This window comes from Myiozetetes cayanensis, unplaced genomic scaffold (assembly GCF_022539395.1).
Source record: "Myiozetetes cayanensis isolate MyiCay16 unplaced genomic scaffold, myiCay2020 scf5-8, whole genome shotgun sequence".
NCBI lineage: Eukaryota > Metazoa > Chordata > Aves > Passeriformes > Tyrannidae > Myiozetetes > Myiozetetes cayanensis.
Window position 1 is genome coordinate 28,905,920 of NW_026087742.1, and position 26,001 is coordinate 28,931,920.

The 26,001-nt window shown below is 47.7% G+C and overlaps 2 protein-coding genes across 7 annotated transcripts; one reads left to right on the plus strand and one right to left on the minus strand.

The window, feature by feature from the left end:
• The first annotated feature begins 1,812 nt into the window (after window positions 1-1,812).
• PHC1 (polyhomeotic homolog 1) lies at window positions 1,813-19,998 on the plus strand. 6 transcript variants are annotated; one of them, XR_007630816.1, is made up of 16 exons: window positions 1,813-1,879; window positions 5,668-5,829; window positions 6,417-6,527; window positions 7,717-7,794; window positions 8,317-8,358; window positions 8,569-8,718; window positions 9,662-9,817; window positions 10,854-11,352; window positions 11,673-12,433; window positions 14,021-14,168; window positions 14,278-14,486; window positions 15,080-15,194; window positions 15,746-15,854; window positions 16,302-16,429; window positions 16,526-16,676; window positions 17,192-17,340. XR_007630816.1 is itself a non-coding variant. In XM_050331473.1 (16 exons), the coding sequence occupies exons 2-16, from the start codon at window positions 5,716-5,718 to the stop codon at window positions 17,901-17,903; spliced, it is 3,030 nt and encodes a 1,009-aa protein (XP_050187430.1). In that variant the 5' UTR covers window positions 1,813-1,879; window positions 5,668-5,715; the 3' UTR covers window positions 17,904-19,998. The 6 variants fall into 6 exon arrangements, 4 of the variants coding, with proteins under 4 accessions (XP_050187430.1, XP_050187432.1, XP_050187433.1 ...); XM_050331473.1 differs by lacking the exon at window positions 16,302-16,429 and adding an exon at window positions 17,749-19,998 and having other exon boundaries at window positions 17,192-17,423; XM_050331475.1 differs by lacking the exon at window positions 16,302-16,429 and adding an exon at window positions 17,749-19,998 and having other exon boundaries at window positions 9,686-9,817; window positions 17,192-17,423.
• A 554-nt stretch (window positions 19,999-20,552) lies between these two features.
• M6PR (mannose-6-phosphate receptor, cation dependent) lies at window positions 20,553-25,855 on the minus strand. Its single transcript, XM_050331497.1, has 7 exons — window positions 25,688-25,855; window positions 24,167-24,337; window positions 23,791-23,963; window positions 23,592-23,701; window positions 23,261-23,391; window positions 22,611-22,737; window positions 20,553-22,058 (listed from the first exon to the last, which is right to left on the minus strand). Exons 2-7 carry the CDS (start codon window positions 24,334-24,336, stop codon window positions 21,936-21,938), a joined length of 834 nt encoding a protein of 277 aa, XP_050187454.1. The 5' UTR covers window position 24,337; window positions 25,688-25,855; the 3' UTR covers window positions 20,553-21,935.
• Between the last annotated feature and the right edge of the window lie 146 nt (window positions 25,856-26,001).

Here is a 26,001-nt window from a genome sequence, read left to right on the forward strand (position 1 = left end):
TCATTTGCAGGAGCATTTATGCTGCTCCTAGCCTCTGTGATGCTTGAGTTTCTGCATCTTGTACACGTAGATGGAGCATGATTAATTTCTGCTTTTCTTTTGCTTCATCCCACCCATCCTTGGTTCATGTGCTGTCATCCTTAAAGGAAATTCACCAGCTCTCCTCTAGATGAGCCACTGGTCTGACCCAATGGGCATTTGTCATTTTCTTTGAAACAAATATATTGATCGTAGAATCCTAGAATGGTTTGGGTTGGAAGGGACATCAAAGATCATCTAGTTCCAACCCTCCTGCTATGGGCAGGAACACTTTCCACTGGATTAGGTTGCTCAAAACCCCATCCAACCTGGCCTTGAACACTTCCAGGAATGGGCAGCCACAACTACTCTGGGCAACCTGTGCCATTCTTCACCATCCTCACAGTAAAGAATTTCTTCCTAATATCTAAGCCAAATCTTCTCTCTTTCAGTTTGAAACTATTGCCCCTTCTTCTGTCACTACATGCTCTTGTAAATAGTTCCTCTCTACTTGTCATCTAATGATGACAACATTATTGTTAAAAATTAATAAGTTTGCCGTAATCAACTGCTCTTACCCAAAGCCAGGCAACTGACAGGCAACAAACTGATGCTCTTTGAGAGTAATCAAGCGAGGCCCAAGTGCCTACATAGCACAGCTCCCCTTCTAAAAGCTGACAGCAATCTCTTGACACTATGGTTTCTTTACCATGTTCATACAGGTAGGTCTCCACTGTGCATCTCTGCATGTGCTCTAGCTCACACGTGCAGAAAACCTCCCAGGCACCATCATTACCTCTGTGTTCTGTTTGTTCAGCAAAGCTTGTTCCAGGTACCAACACAAACAGTTTATAACCTACATTCTTCTCCAGGGCAGAGAGTGACAGGACAAGAGGACATAGTCTCAAGCTGCACCAGGGGAGGTTTAGGGTGGGGATTGAGAGGAATTTCTTCAGAGTGATCGGATATTGGAATGAGCTGCCCAGGGAGGTGGTGGAGTCACTAGCCCTGGAGGTGTTTAAGGGAAGAGTGGACATGGCACTTAGTGCATGGTCTAGTTCACATGGTGGTGTTTGGTCATAGGTTGGACTCGATGATCTCAGAGGTATTTTCCAACCGAACTGACTCTGTGATACACAAAGCTACTAACGTTTACAAGGTTAACCAGTCTCCAGAAGGACCGACGGTGAAGCGTGCCCCAGCGCAGGGGACACCTGCTCAGGCCGGAGAAGAGCCCTCTGTGCCTGCCGAACCACCGGGCTGTGATGCTTATCAACACCTCGATGCCCGGGTCCGCCCCCCCTGCCGGCCTAGCACAGAGCCGCGACTACGGCGCCGTTCCCGCCGCTCCCGGCCCCGCGTCCCGCCAGGATCCCTCTCCCGTCGCCAGGGCAACGGGCAAGCGGCGCCCAGGGAAGCGCACCACGTGCCCGGAAGCGCCTCGAGGGAGGAAGTGACGGAGCGCCGGGGGAGCCCCGGAGGCCGAGATTTAAAAAAAAAAAAAAAAAAGAAAAGAAAAAAAAAAAGAAAAAAAAGGATTAAAAAAGGGATGTAAAAAAGGAACGGATAAGGAGGGGGGCGGGGGCTGAGAGGGTGCGCGCCCCGCCCTCCGGGGACGCCCCGCCACAGCGCGGCCCCGCCGAGAGCCTCCGGCAGGTCCCGCCCCCGGCACCGCCCGCCCCGGCCCGGGGCCCCGCCCCGCCCGCCCCGCCCGCTCGGCGGGCCCGGCCCGGCTGCCCGCGCGCGGGGGCGTGTCGGGCGGCGGCGGCGCAGGGGCTCCGGGGCTCCGGCAGCGCGGGCAGCGCGGGCGGGCAGGGGCGGCGGAGCGGAGCGGAGCGGGGCAGCGCCGTGGCGGCCGCAGGTGAGACGGGGCTCGGGGCGCGGGCGGCTGCGGCCGGCAGAGTTCCCCGGGGCCGGCGCGGGTTGGAACTTGACAGCGGCGGCGGTGCAGCCATTGTCTGCCCGGCCCGGCCCCGGGCAGCTCCCCAGCGCAGCCCCGCTCCCGCCCCCGGGCAGCCGCCACCCGGCTCCGGGCATCCTGCGGCGCATCCCGCCTGCCGGCGCGGCGGGGCTGCGGGCACGGCACGGCGGTACGGCACGGGCGGTGGGCAGGGCGCCCGCACGCCGTGCCGGGTGAACTTTGCCGCCGGAGTTGCCGGCGGCCTGGGTGCCACCTGCCCCCTGCCAGCGTCCCCTGCCGCCCCCCGCGGCCGGGGAAGGCGGGCTGGGCACGGCGGCGTGGGGACTGGCTGGTGCAGGGTCCAGGAGTGCTCCAGCGTCGCACCTACTGCTGCTTCCAGAGCATCCCAGAGCAGAGTTAGCGTGTCCCGGCAGCTCCGCACCTCTGCTTAGGTAGCTTGGAAGCTGTTGAGGAAACGCACAGTAGCAGAGGAGAGTTCACTGTAGTAGTCCTGATTATCAGTTTTTCTCCCCTCGACCTGTGGGGCAAACCTGTGCAAATCTCACTTGTTCGCTAACTTAGTTTCTCAAGGATGTTGTGAGAAGACCAGTTAGAAGGTTAGGAAATATTCTGCAGACAGCAGTCGTGTGCCAGGGGGGGAACGGATGGGGTGAGCAAGTAAAACTTTTCTACCTTCTACCAAGTGTTCGATGGCTAGAGTAGATTGGCCTGACTCTTCTCTGCTCTCATGCTTGAGAAAGGTCAGAAACTTGTAGATGGACCACCTGTGGTGTTCTTGGTGTGTGCTGAAATCAGCAGTATGGGTTAGGCTCTGGACTGACCCATGTTCTCATGCTTGTACTGCTGCCTGAGCCAGCTTTCTCCCTTCCTTTATGCTGTGCGGTCTTTCCTGCCGTGGAGCTAATAAGCCTTAGTATCCTTCAGGGGCTGCCTTTTAGGGGTGCAGTTCTATCTGTTGTTCAAAGGTTAATTTCAAGTAATGGCCACATTGTTAGTCTGGAGTTTTCTTTGTTTGTTTGGAAAACCCATGGTTCAATCATTTTTAGTGGGTTATCCATCTCATGGAGCAGGTAGATGAGTCAAGTGATGTGATAGCCTAGTGATCACTAAACATTTATAAGAGGAAGGTGCCGGAAGATGCACTTGGAGGGGGGGAGAGGGTGTAATTCTGCTGTTTTGTGTGGGAATAGCCTGTGTTTGGGTTGGATTACACTAACATGGAGCTGCAGCCTTAGATGAACTTGCTTGGGGAAATACTGTGCCTTTTCACTTTTGTATTTGGAAAGAGTTTTGCTGACTAACCCTGCTTACTGTGAGTGACTTAAAATTCTTACTGCCCTTCTGCAAAGGGAGAGTGCTTTTCTGTCCATGTCTCCAGAAGGCCTTCTGCCTGCACCGAATTTCAGCAAATTATTCAATGCCTCTCATGCCAGAGGTGTTTCAATAAGATTCTCTTTGTTCTAGGGCCTGATTTTAATAAGATCTAGATCAATATCGAATTCTCAAAAATGCTGAAAATCTTAGGAATCAGTGGTGCTGTTTACTGAGGAGACACAGATGGGTGGAACAGAGCACCAAGTCAGAAGCCAGGTTTCCCCTACTGCAGCTGTTGAGGGTAAGGGTGAACATTAGTTACGTTCTTTCCTTTCACTGACACTTGTGGCATCATAAATAAGGTAATTCAGCTCACTGATCTGGCAGAAAATGATGTTGAGGGTAGCTTTTCTGCAGAGTTAACAACTTGATCTAATGAGCACCAGAAGCGAGGTGAATGCTGGGAGGAATCTGAACAGGGAGGTTGAGGGTGAACAAGGGACCATAAATTGTCTCCTAATGGCAGCTGAGCTAGTAGAGAACTTGGTGTAATGTGTGTAGCTTCACTTGCATTTTAACTCCTTTCAAAGTACCTCATTTACCCACCACAGTTTCCTTCCTTCAAAAAATCTGTATTTGTATTCTCTGCCTTCTCAGTTTGTTTATTTTCAGGCTTTATTTAATTTTTGTCGTGTTACACTCTGGGAAAGACCTTTAAGGCAGTTGCTTTTCCAGAACTTTTATATTCTGGATAGTTTTGTTGCCCAACTCTTTCTAGCTGAAGTAGAGTTGTGCCTGAAGACAGTAGTGACCAGTCAGGAGGAGGTGTGTCTCAGCTGAACAGAACATGACTTCAGGGCAGAATTACCTATGGCCACTGCTGAAGCAGTACAGGAAGCCAGTGTTGGATTAGCAGGGAGATGCCTGGGCAGGACTCCCTGCTAATCCTGTATGTGGAAGGACTCCCTGTATGTGGAAGACAGGACTGGAGCAGCAGCTTTCTACTTGCGAATTAAAGATTTTCCAGATTTTGAGGAACAGGTTTGAAGCATCAATTCCTTGATTTAGCCACCCATCCTCTGCAGTGTTAATGCTGTTGCCCTACTTTAAAGTAATTTGCTGTCCTTAACAGCATATCAGAATTTAAAAAGGTGTCTGGTTGAGACTATTGTTGTACCCTCTTTTCTGCTGCACTAGTCTGTTTGTTTATACACCAGGAAAACTGTTTGGTGAAGGCTGTGAAGCTCAAAATCTCTGGATTTAAAAAAGGCTAGATAAAGGGGCTGTGCCAGTGCTCTGGGCTCCTGGAAGCTCATTTAGAGGTCTCTCATATACACTACAGAGGAGCCACGTGGTATTTTGGAAATAAATAGGCTGCCACTGATAACAGGACTATCAGAAACTTTTTTTAAAATCTGACATGAAATTATAACTTTCTAAAAAGTCAGGTTTGTTTTTTTTTCCCAGTGGAATTCTGTTGAATAATCACTTTTGCTCCCTTTTCTGACTCTAACCGCTCCTGCCACTACTCCTGGTGTAGCTCATGTCTCTTGCTGTAGAAAACTCCCCGATCATCTCAATGCATTACTCTTCCGCTAAGCAGTCTCTTCAGTCTCACTTCTCTTCCTCTTGGCTGATGAAAGCATTCTCCAGTCCTTTCTCAGTCCTGAAATTCACTGCAACTTACCTTTCTGCTGCTGGAAGGTCTCTCTGCTTCTACATGACCTCTTCAGCAACTTTTGCCATATAAGTGTTGCCAGTGAACATTTCATCCACTCGGCTTCTGACTCCATTCCTCCTGAAAGCAACTTGCCGCCAGAGATACCAGCCTCTAGTCTACTATTCAAGTTAAGATCTGTCAGGAACAACAAGTAGCTAGAAAGTCCATATGATCAGAGAAAGAAAGAAAGGGCTGAGGGCTGGAGGCTACATTAGAAGAAGGAGGGACAGAGTTGGTATATATGCAGTAGGGCAGTGAAAGTAAGGTACTGGAGGAAGAGAGTATCAGAAGTTGCCAAAGTGCAGCGGAGGACTGGAAGCATGGTGGAATTTGCCTCTGTTCACTAGGCCCTCTTAAAAGAAAGGTGGTCAGATCTGTAAACAAATAAGTGTCTGAATGAGCTGCAGCTGCTCCTTCACTACCTTTTTAAGATTTCATGATGCTGTAGCTTCCAACTATAGCATGGCAATAAAAATATGAGAATGTGTGCATTATGTCTCTGACTGTGGTCATAAAAGATTTAAACTGATGTAATTTCTAGGTGATTTCAGAACCCCAGCATCCCTGGTCCCTGTGATGTAGCAAAGCTGCGCATGGAGCCTGGTAATGAGATATTCCAGTAAAAAAGCTGTGTAATGTAGTGAAATACAGTTTAGTTTTTTCTGTAGCCTGACTTACTTTCCAACTCTCTCAGTGTAGATCTGGAGTCCAGCTCAGCCTGAGCTCCTGGGATCCTGTCACCATGGAGACTGAAAGTGAGCAGAACTCCAACTCCACCAGCGGGAGCTCCAGTTCTGGAGGAAGCACCCGTCCTCAGATATCACAGATGTCTCTCTACGAGCGACAGGCAGTACAGGTGAGACATGGTTATGTTCTGAGATGGCAGGTGCCTCAGTGGAAGGTGGTGGTGAGCTCTCTTGTGTTCCTCTGAGTTATGTGTCCAAGTGGGAGCATGCTCAGAGGACTGTCATGTTTTCAGATTTAGAAATTCTTACTCTAGGCCTGAGTTCTTACAGCCTGAGACTTCATGTTTTATAGGTTACTCCTTCAGTGTCCAGCCTCTTAGATTTAATCTGTACTGTGATCCAACAGATTGATTTTAACCTCCTGTTACAGAGCAAGTCACTCAGTTTACCATCCCAGCCTATCTATACCCTCCATATATGGGAAAACTTGTCTGCCTGTGTGACCACACACATCCCCATATTCCTGGAGTTTATTAAGCTCTTGCAAGTGTGCTTCCTGCTGTTTTGAAACACACTTGTGATTCAATCTGTTACCAGATTTGTAACTGTACTATGGATTTTGAGGTGCTAACCTCGTGCATGCTTTTTTTCTCATGGTCTAGGGATGTTCTCATGGCTGTTACTTATTTCTTCATTGCTCTCTTCAATCATCCTTCAAGAACACAAGTTTTGACATTGGGTTTTCCTCTTTATCTAGGCCCTGCAGGCACTCCAGAGGCAGCCCAATGCAGCCCAGTACTTCCATCAGTTTATGCTCCAGCAGCAGTTTAACAGCGCCCAGCTTCACAGCCTGGCTGCTGTCCAGCAGGTGAGTTGCCAAGAGGCAGAAGGAGAAGAATTGGATCATTCCCTGGGGAAGATCCAGAAGTTATCTTCTTATGCAGTGCCTTGTGCACTGAGGTCATCCTGATCCCAGATGAGACAACAAATCCTCTTGTTTAGAGTTAATACAAACAGCTAGTAAACTGGAAGCCTGATGCAAAGATTCATTTGTTTTTCGGGTACAGAGTGGGGGAAGCTAAAATTTGGCATCTCCATTAGGGAACTTGCACTTCAGAGGCCTATGACTACCCCCTGCACCTTCTTTAGATAAAAGATGGGTGGTTAAATCAGCCATGAATGCAGTAGTGTTAAAAAAATGTATTAAAGGGAACAGTGGATTGTTACTTCTCTGAGAATGAACATGTTTGTGTTTGAGTGAAATTTCAGGTGATATCCTCTGAATTTTTTGTCTTGAAACTTAGTAGCTCATGTTTTCTTTAACAGCAAGAGGGATCTGAGGTGGATCATGTCCAGCCAGGAGGCTTTCTTTTTAATTGAGACATATACAGATCAAAATGAATCAAGATATTTTACGATGTATAACTATTGAATGTTTTTTTTTCTTTATCAGCTTTTCTCACCTACCAGACTTTATTATCAGTTGAGGATGGATTATGTGTGATGTGAATACAGTTCTGTTTGTGTAACAATATCTCAGTAGTTGAACTCCTTGACAGTTAGTCCAGGATGTAGTTGTTTATAAAATACCTACTGTAGGCTTGTACTATTGAAGGAATAGAATCTTCTTGTCACTTTTGCACAAATCTTAGTTATAAAATTAACTAAACTCATACAGGGGAATTCCCATGGGATCAGAGAGGGGGAAATAAAGAAATCAATATTTGTATTCTTCCACAAACCATATGTGCTGTAATCTGAAATTTTTTACCTGGAGTGCTATCATTGCATTGTTACTAAACTGCCTAGTTAGCCCAGCAAATTGCTAATACTGCAGGGAACGTCTGGGTGTTAACAGTGGGTTTCATTATCAGGGTGAGAGTTGCAGTGTGTAGTATGACAAGCTGGGGACCAGTAGGGTGTGTGCCCCTGGGTGGAAGGACTGGAGGTCTTTCACTGTCAGGCTACGAGGCTAGGTGTTCTGACAAAGCCAAATAATTGGGCTGGATTGAAGAGTTGAATCCAGGCACTCATTTCTCTGTTAATCTTTCTTTCAGGCTACAATTGCGGCCAGTAGACAGGCCAGCTCCCCCAACACTAGCACCTCTCAACAGACCACCACCACCCAGGCTTCTGTAAGTAAAACTGCTCCCTCACACATATATTGAAGCCTTCCTATTACTCCCCATGTTGTTTTTTCTTCTCTTTGTATTTAAGGATGGCAGTCAGCCACACAGCTTCTAAGAATGCTGGGAATCCACAAGATGCAGACAACTTTGAGGATTTGGGGTGCTGTCATTATTGGTGGGGGTTAAGGAGACCGGATAAGGTTTCTGGATGGGAGAGGCCTCTTAGCTGGAAAAGTAGACATGGATCTCTCTTTGCTGAGGCTTTGGGGATATGTTGTCATGTATTAGAAAAAGGTCAGGACTTTGGAGAAGGAGTCAGGGCAGCTTGAAAGGAAATCTCCTTTTGTCTTGGGCAGAGCAGTAGTTTGTTGAATGAGAGGATGTCTATATTGTAGTGAGTATTGCGGAGGCTGGATTTGTTTGGAGAGTAGATGAGTGGGTAGGGTAGAGAAGATTTTGTGGGTTTTCTACCTTTACTCAAGAGGCTGGAGAAAATGATGTAATTTTTTTTTGGATCTCTTATTGCAGTTGCATGCTAACAGTGATACTCAAGCTCAGCATACGAATGAGGTTAGTATCCAGGGCTTTGGCTAGTTTAGATTGCATAGCCTCTAAGACGAGCCCTCTAAGACAAGAACCTTCTTCTTCTTGGTCCCCTGTGGGATACAAGAAAAAAACCTGTAAAATATCTGTTCTGGCTGTACCCCACTAAGTGAATTTTTACTTATTTCTTGGTCTCCATGTCTTCATAAATGATTTGGAACTTTCTTCTGTTCTAAGATCAACCTAGCCACCACATCAGCTGCTCAGCTGATCAGTCGGTCACAGAGCGTGAGTTCCCCCAGCGCCACAACCTTGACACAGTCTGTGCTCCTTGGGAATACCACCTCACCGCCTCTCAACCAGTCACAGGCCCAGATGTATCTTCGGGTAAGAGATGTGCATGCAAAATGTGTCCTGACCATGAAACCCACTTATTGCCCGCTTCAGTGTCTCACTGCTTGGGATTGCCATCACCTATGGACTAAGTCTAACTTTATGGATGTTGCAGTATATTTTAAAATTGTATGGGGAAGCTCTTGTCCCTGAAACCACAAATTTGACTCTGGGCTCTGCCTCTGAGAGTAGATGAGCTTTGTATTGTGTGACTCAGGTGAGAATGTTAACAAATGTGCGTCTCTGCTCTGCATAGATGTTAAAGATCCCATAGCACTTCTCACTAGAGTGTAAATGTGAAATATATGTCCTAGACTTGAATATAGGTCACAGAAATAAAACTACTCTTCAGTGCTGGAACAGATACATGGTAAATTACTCTTCTACTGTTGTGGTGCTCAGGGATATAAGTTTAGAAACATAAATTAATGTGAACAAATAGTCATCGTTTTAATTGCTTTAAAGTTCAGCTGAATAGAAGACACTAGGCTTGACTATATAGTTAGTCTGGGGCTTGGTTGCCTACTTAAAAAGTCAACAGTGTCTCAATTAACTTCAGATACAGATTGTAATATCCATCTTCTCAAGCAGCCCTGATCTAGGATGTATGTCTTTTATCACCATTTCCCTACCAGTCCCTGATATACATCTGAAAATTCAATGATACCCCAGTTTTTTAGCCAGCCTCAGGCAATCTGTGGGAGTTGGCCCAGGCCCATGTTTGATAGAGGAGTGCTTGTTTCCATGAGGAAACTGTTCCCAGTTTCCTGTTCCTGAGGGTTAGGTTCAGTGTTACAGTGCAGGGAGGGTTGCTGATTTTGCAGTGTGTGACATTGCAGCCCAGTGTTGCTTTGTAATCTGTTTGCTTGTGGTTCGTTGTCTTTCTTTTTCTCTTCCTCTCCATTCCTTTCATTCCACATCACCTGATCCTCAACAGCCACAGCTGGGGAACCTGTTGCAGGTAAACCGGACCCTGGGCCGCAATGTGCCTCTTGCCTCCCAACTCATCCTGATGCCCAACGGGGCTGTGGCTGCTGTCCAGCAGGAGGTACCACCCACTCAGTCTCCTGGGGTCCATGCAGACACAGACCAGGTCAGTGATACCCCCTCCCAGAGTCCCCCCTTCCCCCTGCTTTCTGTCACCCCACACTCTGGTCTTTGTCTTAAGCTGTCCCTGTAAGGCAGATAATTTCTGTTTTATCCCCATGTGGGATTAATTTCTGCTGAAAATTTCTGATGTGAGCCACTAGCTGGATCAGTCCCATCTTCAGTGTTTCATGACTGTGCTTGTGCAAAAAAGAACTGTTGAGTTCTATGTCCAATTTTCAGTCACTCTTCAGTTTAGTGTCTTTGCCAGAGGTAGTATTCCTTCACCCAGCTGATTTTTTCTTGTAAAGATGCCAAAGGCTGAACAGACCACAAGGTCTTAGCTCCTGAATTCATCTGTAAGTAATTCTCTGGGTCAGGGAACTGCCATGACTTTTCATTTACTTTGCCCTATCCCAGTCATTCTTTGGGATTTCTAGTTATTTCATATTTTTCTTGTCTGGAGCACTTTCTTTGAAGAAAAGTCAGCTGTGATCAAACTTTGAAGATAACATTACATTTGGGGGAGTAGTCACTACAGAGGATGGCAGCACCAAATTACAGAGGAACTGGTGAAATTGGAAGGGGTGCTGGCCATGAGTAGATCTGTGGGCCTGCTGAATGGAAAGCCCCGCACAAGGGCAGGAGGCAGGCGGCACAAAAATTGAAAAGGAATGATTGGTCTTTAAAGGGATATCTCAGTGCTTTTAGAGCCACACTAAACTGGGCCCTACCAGTGCAAAGGTATGGCAGGCAGGCCTGAAGGCTGTAACGTGCCTCGGAGAAAGATGGTATCCTCAAATCCTGTTCACAAAGTGCCATGAGATCTTTAATTTCCATCAGAGATGGAGCAGGAGGGAGTTCAGGATAATGTGCTTCCTGGGGCGGGCCATGCCTGAGCTTTGCCCTGCAGTGTTAGCCAGCTCCTCACGTGAGTCTTGAGGCATCAACTTAGCCTGCATGCCAGTAGAGTGTGTTGCTCAAACTCCCAGCAAGTAATGTGTATAAAGCAAATGGATTCTGTTTTGTGTGTGCGTTTCTAGGTGCAGAACTTGGCTGTGAGGAGCCAGCAGACCTCCACCACTAACACCCAGCTCCAAGGCTCTGCTCAGAAGGCAGCTCTGCCAGGAAGCTCCCAGGCTTCGGGCTTACCGCAGGCCACCAGCACAGGCCAGACCGTGGCAGTGGCTCAGGCCTCCTCTGGCACTGCAGGCCAGTCCCTCAACCTGAGCCAGGGAGCAACAGGCAGCAATGGTGTCTCCGGGGGTGTGGTGGCAAGTGGTGGGAGCCAGACCTCAATGGGACTGAGCCAGACCTCCTCGGCAGGTGCTGCTGGCAGTTGCCAAAGGAAGGGCACGGGGGTGGTTCAGCCCTTACCGGTAGCGGCTGCCCAGGCTGTGACTGTCAGCCAGGGAAGCCAGACAGAGACAGAGAATGCAGCCACAAAGAAGGGTGAAACAGACAGCAGCGGACAGCAAACGGTGGGCATGAACCTGACCAGGACTGCTACACCAGCACCCAGCCAGACCTTGATTAGCTCAGGTAAGTGCACACCTGCTCTTTCTCTTTGAGACCACTGGGCTTTCACAAGAATGACATTTGAAAGCCCTGATGGTGAAAGGCTTTCCCACACACCTCCCAGCTTCTGGGCTCCCAGAAACCTCTTGTCTTGAGGGATTATCCCTCCCTATTAGCATGAGAAGTTGATTTAGTCCCTTTTGTCCTCTCCAAGTAAGCTGACAGTCATTTTAGAGCCTAATGTTTCAAACCAATGCACTGGCTGCCTGCTTTGCTTTTGTTGTTCCCAGCTACACTGTTACTAACTTTTCTGCTCTGTTTTTTCTCACTCGGTGTTTGCGTAGCAACCTATACGCAGATCCAGCCACACTCACTGATCCAGCAGCAGCAGCAGATCCATCTGCAGAAGCAAGTGGTGATCCAGCAGCAGATAGCCATTCATCACCAGCAGCAGTTCCAGCACCGCCAGTCCCAGCTCCTCCACACAGCCACTCATCTTCAACTGGCCCAACAGCAGCAACAGCAGCAAGCAGCATCTCTGACCCAACAGCAGCAGCAAGCTCAGCCTCCACAGCAGCAGGCTCCACCTCAGAACCAGCAGCAGGCTCAGACCCTTGTGGTGCAGCCTATGTTGCAGTCCCAACCCCAGCATTTGCAGCTCCAGCAGGACAGTCCTTGCCAGCCAGCCACAAAGTCACCTGTTCCAATTCAGTCAAAATCTCTGGTCACCCCCATCAAACCACCTCAGCTTGGGCCTGCCAAAATGTCAGCAACACAGCAGGCTCCACCACACATCCCAGTGCAGGTAGTGGGAACTCGGCAGCAGGGCTCAGGCCAAGCCCAAGCACTGGGTTTGGCTCAGATTGCTGCAGCAGTGCCGACATCCCGGGGAATGCCAGCTGTAGTCCAGCCCGTTTCTCAAACTCATGGTGCTTCCCCATCATCATCTTCAGCTCCAGCGTCCTCCCAGGAAGCTCCCCCTCTTACCACAGGGGTGAATTTGGCACAAGTTCAAGGCACAGCCCACATGGTGAAGAGCCCAGCTTCCTCTCCAGTTGTGGCTCAGATGCCAGCAGCATTCTACATGCAGTCTGTCCAGTTGCCAGTAAGTGATACCATTGAGAAGGAGAATAGCATATGGATTCTCTTTGTTCATTCCTAGGACACCAATCGCAGTCCAGGCCCAGGTCAGTGGGATGGGATGGGCAAGGGGTTTGGGGAAAGGGATGTGGAGACTTTTTTGCTCTCGAAAACACTAATTCCAATCCAACCCCTGGGGTTACTGACTACAAGCATTTCTCTTCCACATTATCATTCAAAGGCTTGCCCCCAAACGGGAGAGGTGTCCACATCACATACCAAATACCAGATGTGGCGTGGGTTGACCTTGGCTGGCTCCTGGGTGACCACCAGTTGATGCTCTATCACTCCTCATTCACAACAGGACATGAGGAGAAAAGTACAGTGAAGAGCTTGTGGGTTGAGATAAGGATGTGGAAATCACTTGCCAATTACTGTCACCAGCAAACCCATCTCAGTTTAGGGAAATTAATTTACTGCCAGTTAATCAGCGTAGGGTAACTGGAAATAAGAACAAACCTAAAAAATACCTGCTCCCTTCTTCACAGGCTCAGGCTTCATTCTCGACTCTTCCACCTCCTCCCCCTGAGCAGTGCAGGAGGAGAGGAAATAGGGGTTATGGTCAGTTGTTAAGGTTTTGTCTTTTCCCCATGCTTTTCCTTGCTGTAGCATGGGATCCCTCCCATGGGATACAGTCCTTCACAAACTTCTCCAATGTGGGCCTTTCCCACAGGCTTCGGTTTTTCATGAACTGCTGCAGTGTGGATTCTTTTGGGTCACAGACCCCTTGGTGTATGGTAGCAGCCACTGCCTCTAGGCCTCAAAGGATCTCCTAGCAACAGGCTGTGCAGAGGAAAACAAAGATGGTTCATGTTCCACAAGCCTTGTTTGTGCTGTTGTGAATTGTCTGGTTAGGACCTGCCTAAATCCCTGGGAGAACAGCACTTTGTGAGCTCAGATCATAGAATCATAAATGATTTGAGTTGGAAAGGACCTTAAAGATCATCTAGTTCCAACCCTCCTCCTGTGGCAGGGACACAGGTTGCTAGACCAGGTTGCTCAGAGCTTCATCCAGCCTGGCCTTGAACACCTCCTTAGCCAGTTTCTGAGGTTGTTTCTAGACTCTGCTTCTTCAGGAAGGTGTCAGAGGATTTGTCTCATATTTAGAGTGGGGGCAATTCTCCTCATAGGGAACATGTGTCCCATGCTCTTTTCACTCTCCTTTGCTGAAACTGATCTGATTTAGCCAAAAGCCTGTTTGGAAATGAATGCCATTCCAATTTCATTCTTCCTGGAACAATCCTTTGAGGTTCACATATTGACTTGGTATTGTACCAATGTATCAACATGAATTGGGACACCGGATCCTAGTCTGTGGTATGATAGTGAGTATTCTCAAGCTTTGTTCCTTGCTACGCAAATGCTCTTGAGTAGAGGTATGTACTGTGAAGGAGTTAGAAGCATCTCCAGAAGGAACCCGGCTGGTAATCAAAGTATGATGGAGCAGGATACATTTTTTTTTTGTTTTTTTTTTTTTTTTTTCCTTTGATCTGTCGTGTTCTTTGCTTTGGAGCTCTTCCACCTGCTTACGTGTTCCTCTTTATTCATGCAGGGCAAATCTCAGACCTTAGCAGTAAAGCGCAAAGCAGAGTCAGAGGAGGAGAAGGAGGAGTCACCCAGTGTCACTGCACTTCTGCCTGCCAGGTCCTCTCCTGTAACAGACAGCCCCAAAAACACAGAGGAGAAGAGTGGCCTTGGAGGTGAGGTACAAAGGAGAGCCCTGCTTGTGTGTGTTAATGATCTGATCTTGTATTCCACTTGAAGTAACTGGAGCAAAGGGAACTGACTCTTGTGCTCTTAACTTTCCAGATAATTCTGACACTGCTGCCATTGCAACCCCAAATACCACATCAAGTGAAGGAGCCTCAGTTCCCCCCGCCTCTGCTTCCACCCCAAACCTGGCAATGGTGTCACGTCAGATGGGAGACTCCAAACCCCCACAAGCCATCGTCAAGCCCCAGATCCTCACACACATCATTGAAGGCTTTGTCATCCAGGAAGGAGCAGAGCCCTTTCCAGTAGGGATTTTTTTGTTTGGGGGAGGGAGCTGTAGAAGCTTCTTGGGAGGATGGTGGGCTTCCATCTTTGCATAGGAATGTCTTTCCCCATATTTCAACTGAGCATTTCTAGCTGAGATGCGGACAGTGAAAGGGAAGGGAACAGAGGGAGGTTCATGAATGAATCAAGGCATTGAGAGGTGTCATTAAAGAGAACAAGTTGGAAGGAGTAAAACAAGTATTACAGCAACTGTTTACTCCAGTAGTCCCCAAAGCAATAATTTATGTAGGAATAATAAGGAGGTTCTTCTTTCTGACTTTTAGTGAGGGAAAGATGCATTTTGAACAGGCAATGAGTAAAGTTGAAGAAATAAGGGGAAATGCAGTTACATGGAATTGTGGGCTATTCAAGGCAGATAGTATTTGGGGATCTTTGAATGAATGGCCAAGCCTCTGAGTCAGGAAGGGACTAATGACTTTGTTCAGCATGTCTCCTTCCGTATTAGGCAGAGAGATTCTTCTGAGCTGAATTTTGAACTGCATATACTTTGCAGAGGGTGGTGAAGACAGAGAATCCTTTACTATTGCGTCCAACTCATTCTCTTCCTATCCAGGTGGGTTGTTCTCAGCTGCTGAAGGAATCTGAGAAACCACTGCAGGGAGAGGCTCCTTCTGGCCAGAATGAAAACCTGTCCAGCAATTCCCTGGGAGGGGACAGTGCTTCCATGGGTGAGTTTCAGCACCAGGAGGCCTAGCTAGTATTACTGAAAGTTTCCGCTCTCTGATACTGTATTATTAACTTTATAGGCTTGTATCTCCTCCTGCTAACTCTTAGAGACTCAAGCTATGGACCCAGAATCTCCTTGTCTTGAGTGCCAGAAGACAATATTTGTTGTTGTTGTTAATATGATCTAACACATCCCATGCCAGTAGTAAGCAGGAGAATCTGAACTGTACCTGTCTCTAATGGCTGTGAAGGATGTGTGGACAGAGCAGAGTGTAGGATGTGAGGGATATGCTGTTTTTCACTTGTTCCATTAAACGGTACTGACAAGGAGGAAAAGCCTGCTCTGTTCAATATCCTGAAGTTCTAATTAGTGGAGCTTCTGCCTCTTTTCTCAGCTTCCTTCCGAAGCTAAATACTTACTAGATTCAATAGAAAATAGATAGTGCTTGGAATCAGTCTCTTGAGAAAAAGAGCATTGGAATGGAGGATCGTTGTGTGTGTGATCTGCTTCAGTTCAGATCATCAGCTAGTGTGCATCTCTGTATCTCTCTAGAACTTGATAAGAAGGCAAACTTGTTGAAGTGTGAATATTGTGGGAAGTACGCCCCAGCAACCCAGTTCCGTGGCTCCAAGAGGTTTTGTTCCATGACCTGTGCTAAAAGGTAATAATAGCAAGACGTAATTTTCCTTATCTCTGACTGTGCATTTTCTGGAACTGGGCATGTGCCCCTTATCCAAGTAGTTTACAACACTTCAGTACATCTGAATCTCCCTCCATGGGACGTACCGGCCACAGAGATCTTTTAGGACTCTAAATGATTTCTAAATGCTTCTAGGTCCAGAGAGGTAGATGTTGAGTATAAACGGAATTTCTGGCTTGCTCAGAAAATGAAGTGGGAAGGGGGAAGTTCTGGGGCTGCAAAGAACCTCTCTTCAGTGAAATGTACATTTGACTGACTAAATAAATCCATACTGGTTGCTGTCTGATACATTGGTACTAGACAAAGACACAAGGGAGAATTTGGGGAAAAAAATGGGGAGAAGTTAGACTAGTCATTGCTGCCTCCTGTTGATAGCAGAGTGCTTGTTATGGGTCTTTTTTCCCTTAGGGGAATGACTTATTTGACCCTTCAGATGTTAGATCAAGACTCTGGTGTCCAAATATTGCTTGTGTCAGAAGTCTGGACTGGTTCCTTCCAAGGGGAAGTCTTAAAAGGAGGAGGAACAGAACTTGATGGTAAAGAGGAGTTTTATCCCCATCTAGAGCAAGGAGAAATATTAGGTTTAGATAGTTGCTCTTTCTTAACTGCTGCTCTGCTTCTGCTTATTTGAGGTACAATGTCAGCTGCAGCCATCAGTTTCGGCTGCAGAGAAAGAAAATGAAGGAATTCCAGGAAGCTAACTATGCTCGTGTGCGCCGACGGGGACCACGGCGCAGCAGCTCCGAAATTGCTCGAACAAAGATCCAGGGCAAGCGCCACAGGGTAAGGACATTGTCCTGTCAGGGCAGGTCTGTGTAAAATTTGTTATTGCTGGATGTACCACTTTGTCACAGTGGATGTAGTCATACAGAATGTGCTGAGTGCACATTGACACACTTGTTACACAAGACGCAGTGACCTGTTCCAGTCATTCATTGACTGCAGAAAAGTGGATTCGTGTTTGTACTTGTTCTGTTCACTCTGTGTTCACTCCCGTGTGTGTCTCAAAGGTCTCAGTGAATGAGATCAGCTGACAGCCTTGGTGGAAAACAATCCACTTTGATTAGCAGTCTTTCACATGAATGACTTAAATTGGATTACAGAAGAATCAAATGAGCTTCAGTGCTGATGTGAGGAAGAGAGGGAGCTCTTGGGTCAGCTACCTGTGGACCAACAGCCTGAGACAGTTGTTCCAGACTGTTGGGACAACTTCTGCTGGTCCCAGTGTCTTATTTTGCAGCTAATAATTTTGAATTTCTTACAAAACACCTTTTGTTTTCTTTCCCATGGGCTTGTAGGGTCAGGAAGACTCAAGTCGAGGCTCTGATAACTCCAGCTATGATGAGGCCTTGTCCCCTACATCTCCAGGACCCCTGTCAGTAAGAGCCAGTCATGGAGAGAGGGACCTGGCAAACTCTAGTATGGCCCCACCTACCCCAGATCTCCATGGCATCAACCCAGTCTTTCTGTCCAGCAGTCCTAGTCGTTGGAGTGTGGAGGAAGTGTACGAGTTCATTGCATCACTGCAAGGTGAAGTTAAGATCCTCTCCTGCACTCCTGTGATCCAGTAGCATGGGGAGATACAATGGCTCTCTCTCTGGAAAGAAAATAGTGTCAGTGGTGCCTAGTGCTCCTGCATGTTTCTGAATTGGAGTAGGTCATGGATTCTCAAGATGCATTTCTCAAGTATCCTGTGTGCTCAGGGAGACTGAGGACTAAAGTGGGGAGTGGGGTTGGTTAGATTCCTAGCTTGCTTTTCTGTACCTACCAGAGGTGCAGAGAGTTTAGGAGCAGGGGAGTGCCCAAAGCATGTATGCTTCTCACTACTCTTTTTTTTTTTTGGTTTGTTTCACAGGGTGCCAGGAGATTGCTGAGGAGTTTCGGGCACAGGAAATTGATGGTCAGGCCCTATTGCTTCTAAAGGAGGAACATCTCATGAGTGCCATGAACATCAAGCTGGGACCAGCTCTCAAGATCTGTGCCAAGATCAATGTCCTCAAGGAGACCTAACAGCTCTGAAGCCAGAGGTCTCACATTTGCTCTGACCCCAGGGCAGCTGCCAGTTTTGGAGCATCCTGCTGGGGCAGGGAAGAATGGAACAGTCCCCTGTGGTCTTGCATTCAAGAAGAATGAGAAGGAATTTAACTGATTGAAACTGCCATGCACAAGCCCATGTCTTGGTCTCTTAATGGTGCTACGAGGTTGAGGAGAACTGTCACCTGGGGCCTTTAAACAACTTTCCTTCTTACTGATTTTGAATATGACTCCCCTATATACCACATAAAGCTGTGAAGGGGATCTCTTTCTGTCTTAGAAGACTTCTGAAAGGGAACTGCCCTAACCCGTGTTTGCCATGGCAGGTCTGCTAGATACTAGTTTTGAATATCACTGCCAGAACTTGGGACACAAGGAGAGCTGGCCCAACATGGACATTGGGAGCACCTGTGCTTGGGGTTTTATGAAGGGTAACTAGAAAATTCTGAGTGACAGAGGTGGACAAAGAAGAATTTGAGCAAAAGGGATGCTGCTTTTCCACTTTTGAAAATACTTAGGCTGCTCATGAACTGGGTTTAATAGCCATTCCAGCACACATACCAAACCTGAAGGCCTGTGGCAATAGAGGCTGTTGTGTTTTCACTCTGCATGTCTACAGGAGACAGTAAAGCTAAAGTGTTGTGGCAGCTGTTCACTCCAGGTGCTCCTCTCAGAACCAGACAGAGGATTTTTCCTGAGTGCTCATGACAAAGCAATGGGAAAGTTGAAGGGGAGGGGGATTGTCTAATATTAGGGAACCTTGCAGCACTAGGTTTGTCTTCCCATTGTGCTAGAGCATAATTTTCAGATCCAAAAGAGTCTCCAGAAGCACCAAGGCTCTTTGTGAAATTGGGCTGGTTTGTTTTTTTTTGTTTTTGTTTTTTTTGTGTGTGTGTGTGTTTTCTTACCAATTTGTATTCTTTTTGTGTCTGTCCTCATTATCCTCAGGAGAGCTTATGGGACAAAATTTAAGCTGGCAGGATTGTACTGCCTGCCTAAGGCTTTTTTTTTTTTTTTTTTTTTTATAAAACAAATATTTCTCTTCCTCAGTTTAAAAACTGAACACACCCCACAACAACTGAATACTAATTCTTTAATGTTACTTCTCATTTCTAAAGGGTAGAAGTTATGTTATAGACCAAGTTCCTCCTATTCAGCTCCTCCAGGTTTGGGTTTTGGCTTTTTTTTAAGGACCAGATGTGGTATTCTGAAGTTTTGTAAGCAAATTGCCAAAGGTGAAAACCTGGGCAGAGTTCTTCTCTTCCAGAAGCACCTCTGCTTCAAACAAACAGGCAAAACCCCTGAAGGAATCACACAAACTATGAAGAGGTAAGTGCCCTCTAGAGCCAAATACCTGAAAGTAAGATGGTGTTATAAACCATGTGTCTTGGCTTTTCTGGTTTTAGAAGTTTCACATGAGTATTTGAGTGAAACATAAGGCTGTTCTGTGTGGAAAGCATCTACTGTTGCAGAAAAGCTGTAGTGACATGGGAGAAGGCCTAATAGCATAGGTAGGAAAACATTAGAGATCTTTGGAATGGGCTCTTGACTCCTCTTAGAAAAAGAGAGGAACGTGCTAGTACATGGATAAAATGTGGCAGGAGCTTCCTTGCATTCCTAACTATACGGCTGGATCTCTTTCATAACATCCTTGTTCCTGGGAGAGAAGACTTCTGTGGCTTCATGAATGAAAATAGGCCCCAAGGAAGGTGCCTGTGCTTGCTTGCACCCTGATACCACTATTTGGTCCAATGTAACTGGGGGGCAGGGAAGGGGAAGGTTAGAATCAGCAATCAGCAGAGGAAGTGTGCCCTTAAACCATTTTCTCCTTAGCAGGCTGGGTGTGATACAACTGTTCAGTTTGACCCTTGGCAGGGTGGGCAGACAGCTAGCCTGCAAGTGTTACTAGCTACTTCTGAGGACTGGATTTTGTTTCAGTCAAATGGGAAGGCTTCCCTTCTTCACTTCATGTTCACTGTTCTTAATAAAAAGATGCTTGATCAGGCTTTGCATGTCTGGCTGCTTTTTAACCCCCCTCCTGAACCTGAACGTTAACCGAGTCTTTGATAAGTACGACCTTCATCCCAAAGTTACTTTTGATTTTTGTTGCTGCAGTACAATACAGAACATAATCCATCCATCCATAACTACTTAAGCTTTTAAAGTTTCGGTTTTGAAAGATGTACATACCCTTCCCTCTTGAGCCCTAGACGAACTGGAATGAAACATGGCAGCAAAAGCCATGAACTAACAAAAACAGATTCGCTGCCAGCAAGAGTAGTTCAGGCACAAGGCATCACCTTTCAGCTTTGGGTAAGAAAGATACTTTGGCACCAAAGCAAGCTCCTGTTACATCAGCACAGCACTTCACAAGGTTTTTTTTGGTCACTTTATTTTTGAAAGTTGTGTTTTGTACAAAAAAAATTACCTTAAACACCACCATGAAAAACAGTTACAACAGACTTCCTATTTTTCCCATGTTGTGAGAAAGACTGAGACTGTAACAAAGGTCAAAGAAAGCAGGAATTGTTTGCCCACTTTAAACCCAGCAAAAAAGCAGGGCTACCCCTTTTCTCTCAATGTCGTCGTTCAGACAGCATTAAAAATACATGAATCTTGTCTGTACTCTGCTGTTACCAGTAGTGGCTTGCTTATTCACAGTCTCTGCCCTCAAGACTGAGGGCAGTGTTCCTGCCAGTCCACAATAGGGTAGAAGGGGATTGCTCAGAGTGTAGCCTCTCAAATAAAAAGCAATTAAGAATCAAGGTGCCAAGTTCCAGAAGGTTCCCCCTAAGTCTATAACTCAGCTGTACCTGCTTTTCACCAGGGCCCCAAGAGAAGATCTCTCTCACTCCCAGATATTGGCAGTATGTAAGTACCATCTGCACAGGGCAAGTGTATTAAGACTGGCCTGCACCATGCTTAAGGGGACAGTGATTTATGAAAGTTGACCAAGTAAGTGCAAGAGTCCCTTATGCAGTTTTCAGTGTGTTACCATTCTTATCCTGGGCTTCTGTGGTTCCTATTATACAAAAATAAATTCTGATAGCTTCACAGGAAAACCCTCTGCCAACCAAGGAACTTCTGGCAAGCATGAAATCACAATGCTGACAGTGACTGAGCTGTGTGGGCAGTCACCTTGGGAAGCTTGTATCAGAATTCAAATGGCAGCTACCTGTCTCATTTTGTCTTGATGTCAGTTTCAACAAACGTTCCTTTTCCTGAGTAGCACATCGTTTCCTTTGGTTCTCAGTGATTGAGAAGACAGAGACAATACTTTGACTGAAGTCATGAGACTGTATTTAATTCCTATATTCTTTTAGCACTGCCCCTCCCCAGTCTGAGAGGCTGGCATGTATCCCTTTACAGCTGTTGAAGGAAACCAGCGCATACTTCTCAATACTTCTCAATACTTTGCCATTAGTAAAACAAAGACTGCACAGGTGCTAATGCCTCTTCCACACCCAGAGTCTGGCTTAGAGCACACTGTGCCAGTTAATGCCAGCAGAAACTGTGTAACAGTACAAAAGCTAGAAAAGCTGAAAATGCATTCAAAGAAAAATAATTCCAGTGTAAACCCTAGAGAAAAAACAAAAAAAAAAGACAAAATATCCCTTTTACAGTGTCAGCTGTTTCAGCCCATGGCCTTTTTCCCTTCCCCTTTCTGCACCTATCCATGGCCCTTTTTTCCTCTCACTGATTCATCTCCCATTCCTGCTCAGTGCTGAACACTCATATTGCTTTCCTGTTGTCTTTACTCAACTCTCAGCACTTCTCTCCCAGCTCTGCTGCATTTTTAAAGACCTAAAACAGCATTATATTTGTAAGACACATCATCAGGGACCAGTGCTGTTCACATCCAGAGGCATCCATGGGACTTGACACACCGGCGACAGGAGAAGCAGTGTAAAGAAAATCAGAAGTGAGAGAAGGAGAACTGGCTGGGAGGCACCCGGCTAAACAAGCACTGGGAAGATGGGGAGAAAAGAACTCAGTGTGGAAAGCCTATCACATTGGTAGCAAATGGTCATCCCGTTCTTCTGACTCCTCGCCCAGCTGGTCGTCCCCCACACCGCGGTACGCGGCCGGCGCGTTTCGAGGCTTGGATCGGCACACAAAATCACAGCCGTCCTACAAGCACAGGACATGGCACCAGCATCAGACTCTGAAACTAGCTCAGCATCCAAAGCAAAGCAGCTCCTGGGACTTCTCTTTTGCTAAGGGATTATGCCTATCGCTGTGCTACCTGTCCCCAACACTTTGTCTTGACATAGAAACATCCTGCTCGGTCCTGAAAGCTCTGGGCATATGGATTAACAGTGTGCAGCAACATCAGGCCAAGGCAAGCATGAGGTATAAATGGCACTGCCTACGATGGCCAAGGGAGGGTTTCAGGGAGGTCGGACATGAGTATTTCACAGTCCACAGGTGGACATTTCTCTCTGGAAAGCATTAACCCCTAATAAGCATGTGTCCTGGTTTGTTATGTAGCAGTTGCAGGATAGTGGCAGGGAATCAGTCTTGGCAAGGATTCAAAAATAGAATACTCAAGAGAAATGAAACAGATATCCTCTTCTGCTTCAAGGTACATCACTCTAACAGTAGGTCTACCCCAGAGATACAGTCTGCCATTTTCTCCTAATACAGGGGCCAGGCTGGGAATATATAGGGATTTTCACTCACCGCCACCAAATTGCCCAGATCTTGCCAGAAGGCAAAGTGAGGAAACTGCTCCATGCCCTTTGCTCCCACGACAAGGCGCTGGTAGAGGAACCCACCAATGATGTAGACTGCAATCAGTGAGGCAAACCTGGAAGGCAGAATTAAAATAAGTAAATAAATAAATCAAAGCTGAGAAAATCCTACAATCTCTTCCAAGTCAGCTACCTGCCTCATACTGGCATTAGAGCAAGTATCTGAGCACCACTCAAGAGCAGAGCTATAAATAGAAAACAGACCACAGAAGGTCCCCAAATTATTGATCTGCTAGTATAAATCTTTTAGCAGCATTATGTGAAGCAGTGCCTCTAAGCACACAGAAAATGAGTCAAGACTCCTGATCTGAATTCTGAGCTCTAGCAAAGAGCCGTTATACATTTCTAGGAAGTCACATCTCCATGTTTTAAATGTCTGTAAGCTATGAAGGAGACTGTTTACAGGGAACAGAGCAGCCCTGCTCTTACTCTGAGCAAGATCTTTTGTTCAAAAAGCTCAGAGGCATAGTAACATCTAATGGTGGCTGTGAGTAGGTATACGACAATTAGTTTTTGTGAGGTTTCTAAATAGCACTGGAGATTATGGGCTAGGCACAAACAGCTCTTCCAATGACTCACGTGATCAACAGAATGGAGCCAACACTGAGGTGGGAATTCTCAGCTGGACAAGCCACACTGCTGTCCATCTCAAAGAGGTAGAAACACTCCTGCTCCTTTTCCCGCTCTTCAGAAATAATGCTGAATGAACTCTGCAATTTGGGAAAAGTTAAGTCATGTGAAAACATGCCCAGGCACATTGAACTTCACCAGGAGACAGTTCTATCCCTGCTGGTGCAGCTAGGCAACAGATACTGGAGGACACCTCGCTGCCCCCTCAAAGCCCTTGTGCTTACAAACAACTACTTGTCTGGCAGCCTCCTGATCCTCTCCCACCTCATATGTCACTCACCGCTGTAACTCCCCGCTTGCAAGAAATCATTATCACAGCTCGTCTCTTCTCACCACTGCAGTGAGTGCCATATGAATCACCTCCTTTATAAATCAGCATGATCCAGTCACCTGCCAGGAGAGAAACCCACAGACTGCAAATCCAGATCAGGAGGCAAAAGGCAGCTGCTGAGTAAGAAAAGTGTGGAGCGGAATCTTACTTCCATTGAAGACCTGGGTTTCATTGATTCTTCCTATCACTGTGGTCTTTCCGTTCTGCCTATCTGTTTGCACCAGGCCACCATAATCGTGCGAGGTGCTGTTGACCTCCCTGCACACCCTGAACTGGTAGACGTAGTTTTCTGTTTTGCCTTTCTCCACAGTCACGTTAAACCTGCAGCAGGGAAAGGACAGAACAGACAACCCACTGGATTACAAAGAACAATTCTCAGAGCAGCAGGCACTTCAGACCTGCAAGAATCAGAGCCCATACAGGTGCAGGAGCCCATTTTGCAGTCTTACCCCAAATCTTCCCCTCCTCCTGGCCCAAGGGCAGGCACTGCACAGCCCCGAGGCCTGCAGGGTGTTGTACTGTACCTCATGTGGCTCAGGGGCTCCAGTTTCTTCAGCAGGGCTCTTTCCATTTGCGACTCACTGCTTTCATCACCAATCACATCACAGTTCCTCTCTTCAGACTGCTCAGTCCCTGACACAGCCAGGGCCATAAAGACCAGCAGCAAGGCAGAGGTATGGCAAGGTGATGACATCCTGTACACAAGCCACAGAGAACACAGAGGATTAACTGTTTCAGCCCCCTGCAAACTAACTTCAGGGTCATGGAGTCAATGATTAGCCACTTCCTCAGTCCTGACTGCAAAAAGGAGAAGTTGAAGTCTAGAAACAACTCACAGTTCCCCAGAGACACTAAGTCTGAGTCTGTTGCATGGCTAAAGGCAATTCACTGGGCCCACTTGGGACTCTTCTCTGAATTTTCCCTTGGGACCTCCAAAAGTTTTGCTGCTGAGAACACTAATTAGCTGCCAGACCAGAGTCCTGCAGGCTGAACACTGGAGTAATTTTCAGGCATAAACCACTGTTATTGCATTGCACCAAGAAGCCAGTCAGTGGAAAATTATTTATCAGGCTTCTAATCAATCCTCTTCAACAGATCTCATGTAGAGAGCTCACAGGAAAGACCCACTGTGATTAGTCAGGCTCTGTTCAAGTGCCTTAATCTTAATAATTATCTTTCTAGTACTACTTCAGCTGAGAATCTGAAAGTGTTTAATAATGCTAAGCTGCAACTTCACAGAAGTTTTCTTCCGTTTACACAAGGGAAGGAGGAAAGCAAGACATCCTGTGTGAGATCCAGGCAACGAAGCTGTAATGAAGATGATAATAATAATGAAATCTAGAAGACCTGGCTTTCAGGTTCATGCTAAAGTCATGCACGAAACATTCAATGATCGCACCAGCCAACCAGAGCAGTACAACAGATTATTCTGCTGCAGATTTTGGTAAAGCCCCACGTGCTGATGGAAGGCAGGCGGCAGACCCTCAATTAAATAATCGCCCGGCTGCAGATGGGCACAGAGCCCATCTGACTGAACCCAGTGGTTTCCCCGCACCCCTGCCGGACACTGCCGATCCGGGGCTCTGCTCGCCACGGGGGCCAGGCGCCAACACGAGGTCAGAAACGCCTAAAGCCCCGAATCGGTCAGGTTGGAAGGAACCACAGCGGGTCACTCGGTCCAACCTCCTCGCACAAGCAGGGCCGTCCTAGAGCACAACGCACAGGATGGCGTCCAGGCGGCTCCGGAACATCCACAGCGAGGGAAACCCGACAGCCTGCCTGGGCAGCCTGCTCCCCTGCGCGCTCGCTGAAAGGAGGAAGCCCGTGACACGAGGGCTCGTGACTCGCCTCTCCCGACGCCAAAGGCAGGTCCCTGCCCCCAGCACTGGACACGGCTGCTCCCGGGAACCCGCCGCACGGCGTCGGGAGCCACTCAGGACAGTCCCCCCCTGGCCGCTGCCCCGCGGCTCCCCCTCGCCGTGCCGTGCCGTGCCCCGCTCCGCACCGTCCCAGCCCCAGCCCCAGCCCCGGCCCCGCGCACCCACCTGCGGCCGGCCCCGCGTCCTCCCCGCCGCGCACGGGCACAGGCGCCGCCGCCCGTAGGGAAGAGAGACCCGCGGGTCACGGGTATCCCATGCTGGGCGGCCCGCGGGGCGCAGGAACGGGCGACACCGGCCTCCTCCGCGTCCCGGCCGGCTCCCTCGCTCGCCCCGCCAGCCGGAAGGAGCGTGGCGGAACTGGCGCCGCCGCCAATGGGAGCCCGGGAGCCGCCGGGATCGCCCGCCCAGGAGCGGCCCCGCAGCGAATGGAGCGCGGCGAATGGAGCGCGGCGGGGAGCGCCGGGCCGCGCCGGGCCCCG

What these genes read in the sequence shown, in the direction of transcription:
- PHC1 (XM_050331473.1), top strand. Translation starts at nt 5,716, where the DNA reads ATGGAGACTGAAAGTGAGCAGAACTCCAACTCCACCAGCGGGAGCTCC. An exon ending in ACGAGCGACAGGCAGTACAG is followed by an intron (nt 5,830 to 6,416) that starts GTGAGACATGGT and finishes CTCTTTATCTAG; the next exon opens with GCCCTGCAGGCACTCCAGAG. An exon ending in TCCATGCAGACACAGACCAG is followed by an intron (nt 9,818 to 10,853) that starts GTCAGTGATACC and finishes GTGCGTTTCTAG; the next exon opens with GTGCAGAACTTGGCTGTGAG.
- M6PR (XM_050331497.1), bottom strand. Translation starts at nt 24,336, where the DNA reads ATGTCATCACCTTGCCATACCTCTGCCTTGCTGCTGGTCTTTATGGCC. An exon ending in GAGCCCCTGAGCCACATGAG is followed by an intron (nt 23,964 to 24,166) that starts GTACAGTACAAC and finishes TCCCTGCTGCAG; the next exon opens with GTTTAACGTGACTGTGGAGA. An exon ending in GCAAGCGGGGAGTTACAGCG is followed by an intron (nt 23,392 to 23,591) that starts GTGAGTGACATA and finishes CCCAAATTGCAG; the next exon opens with AGTTCATTCAGCATTATTTC.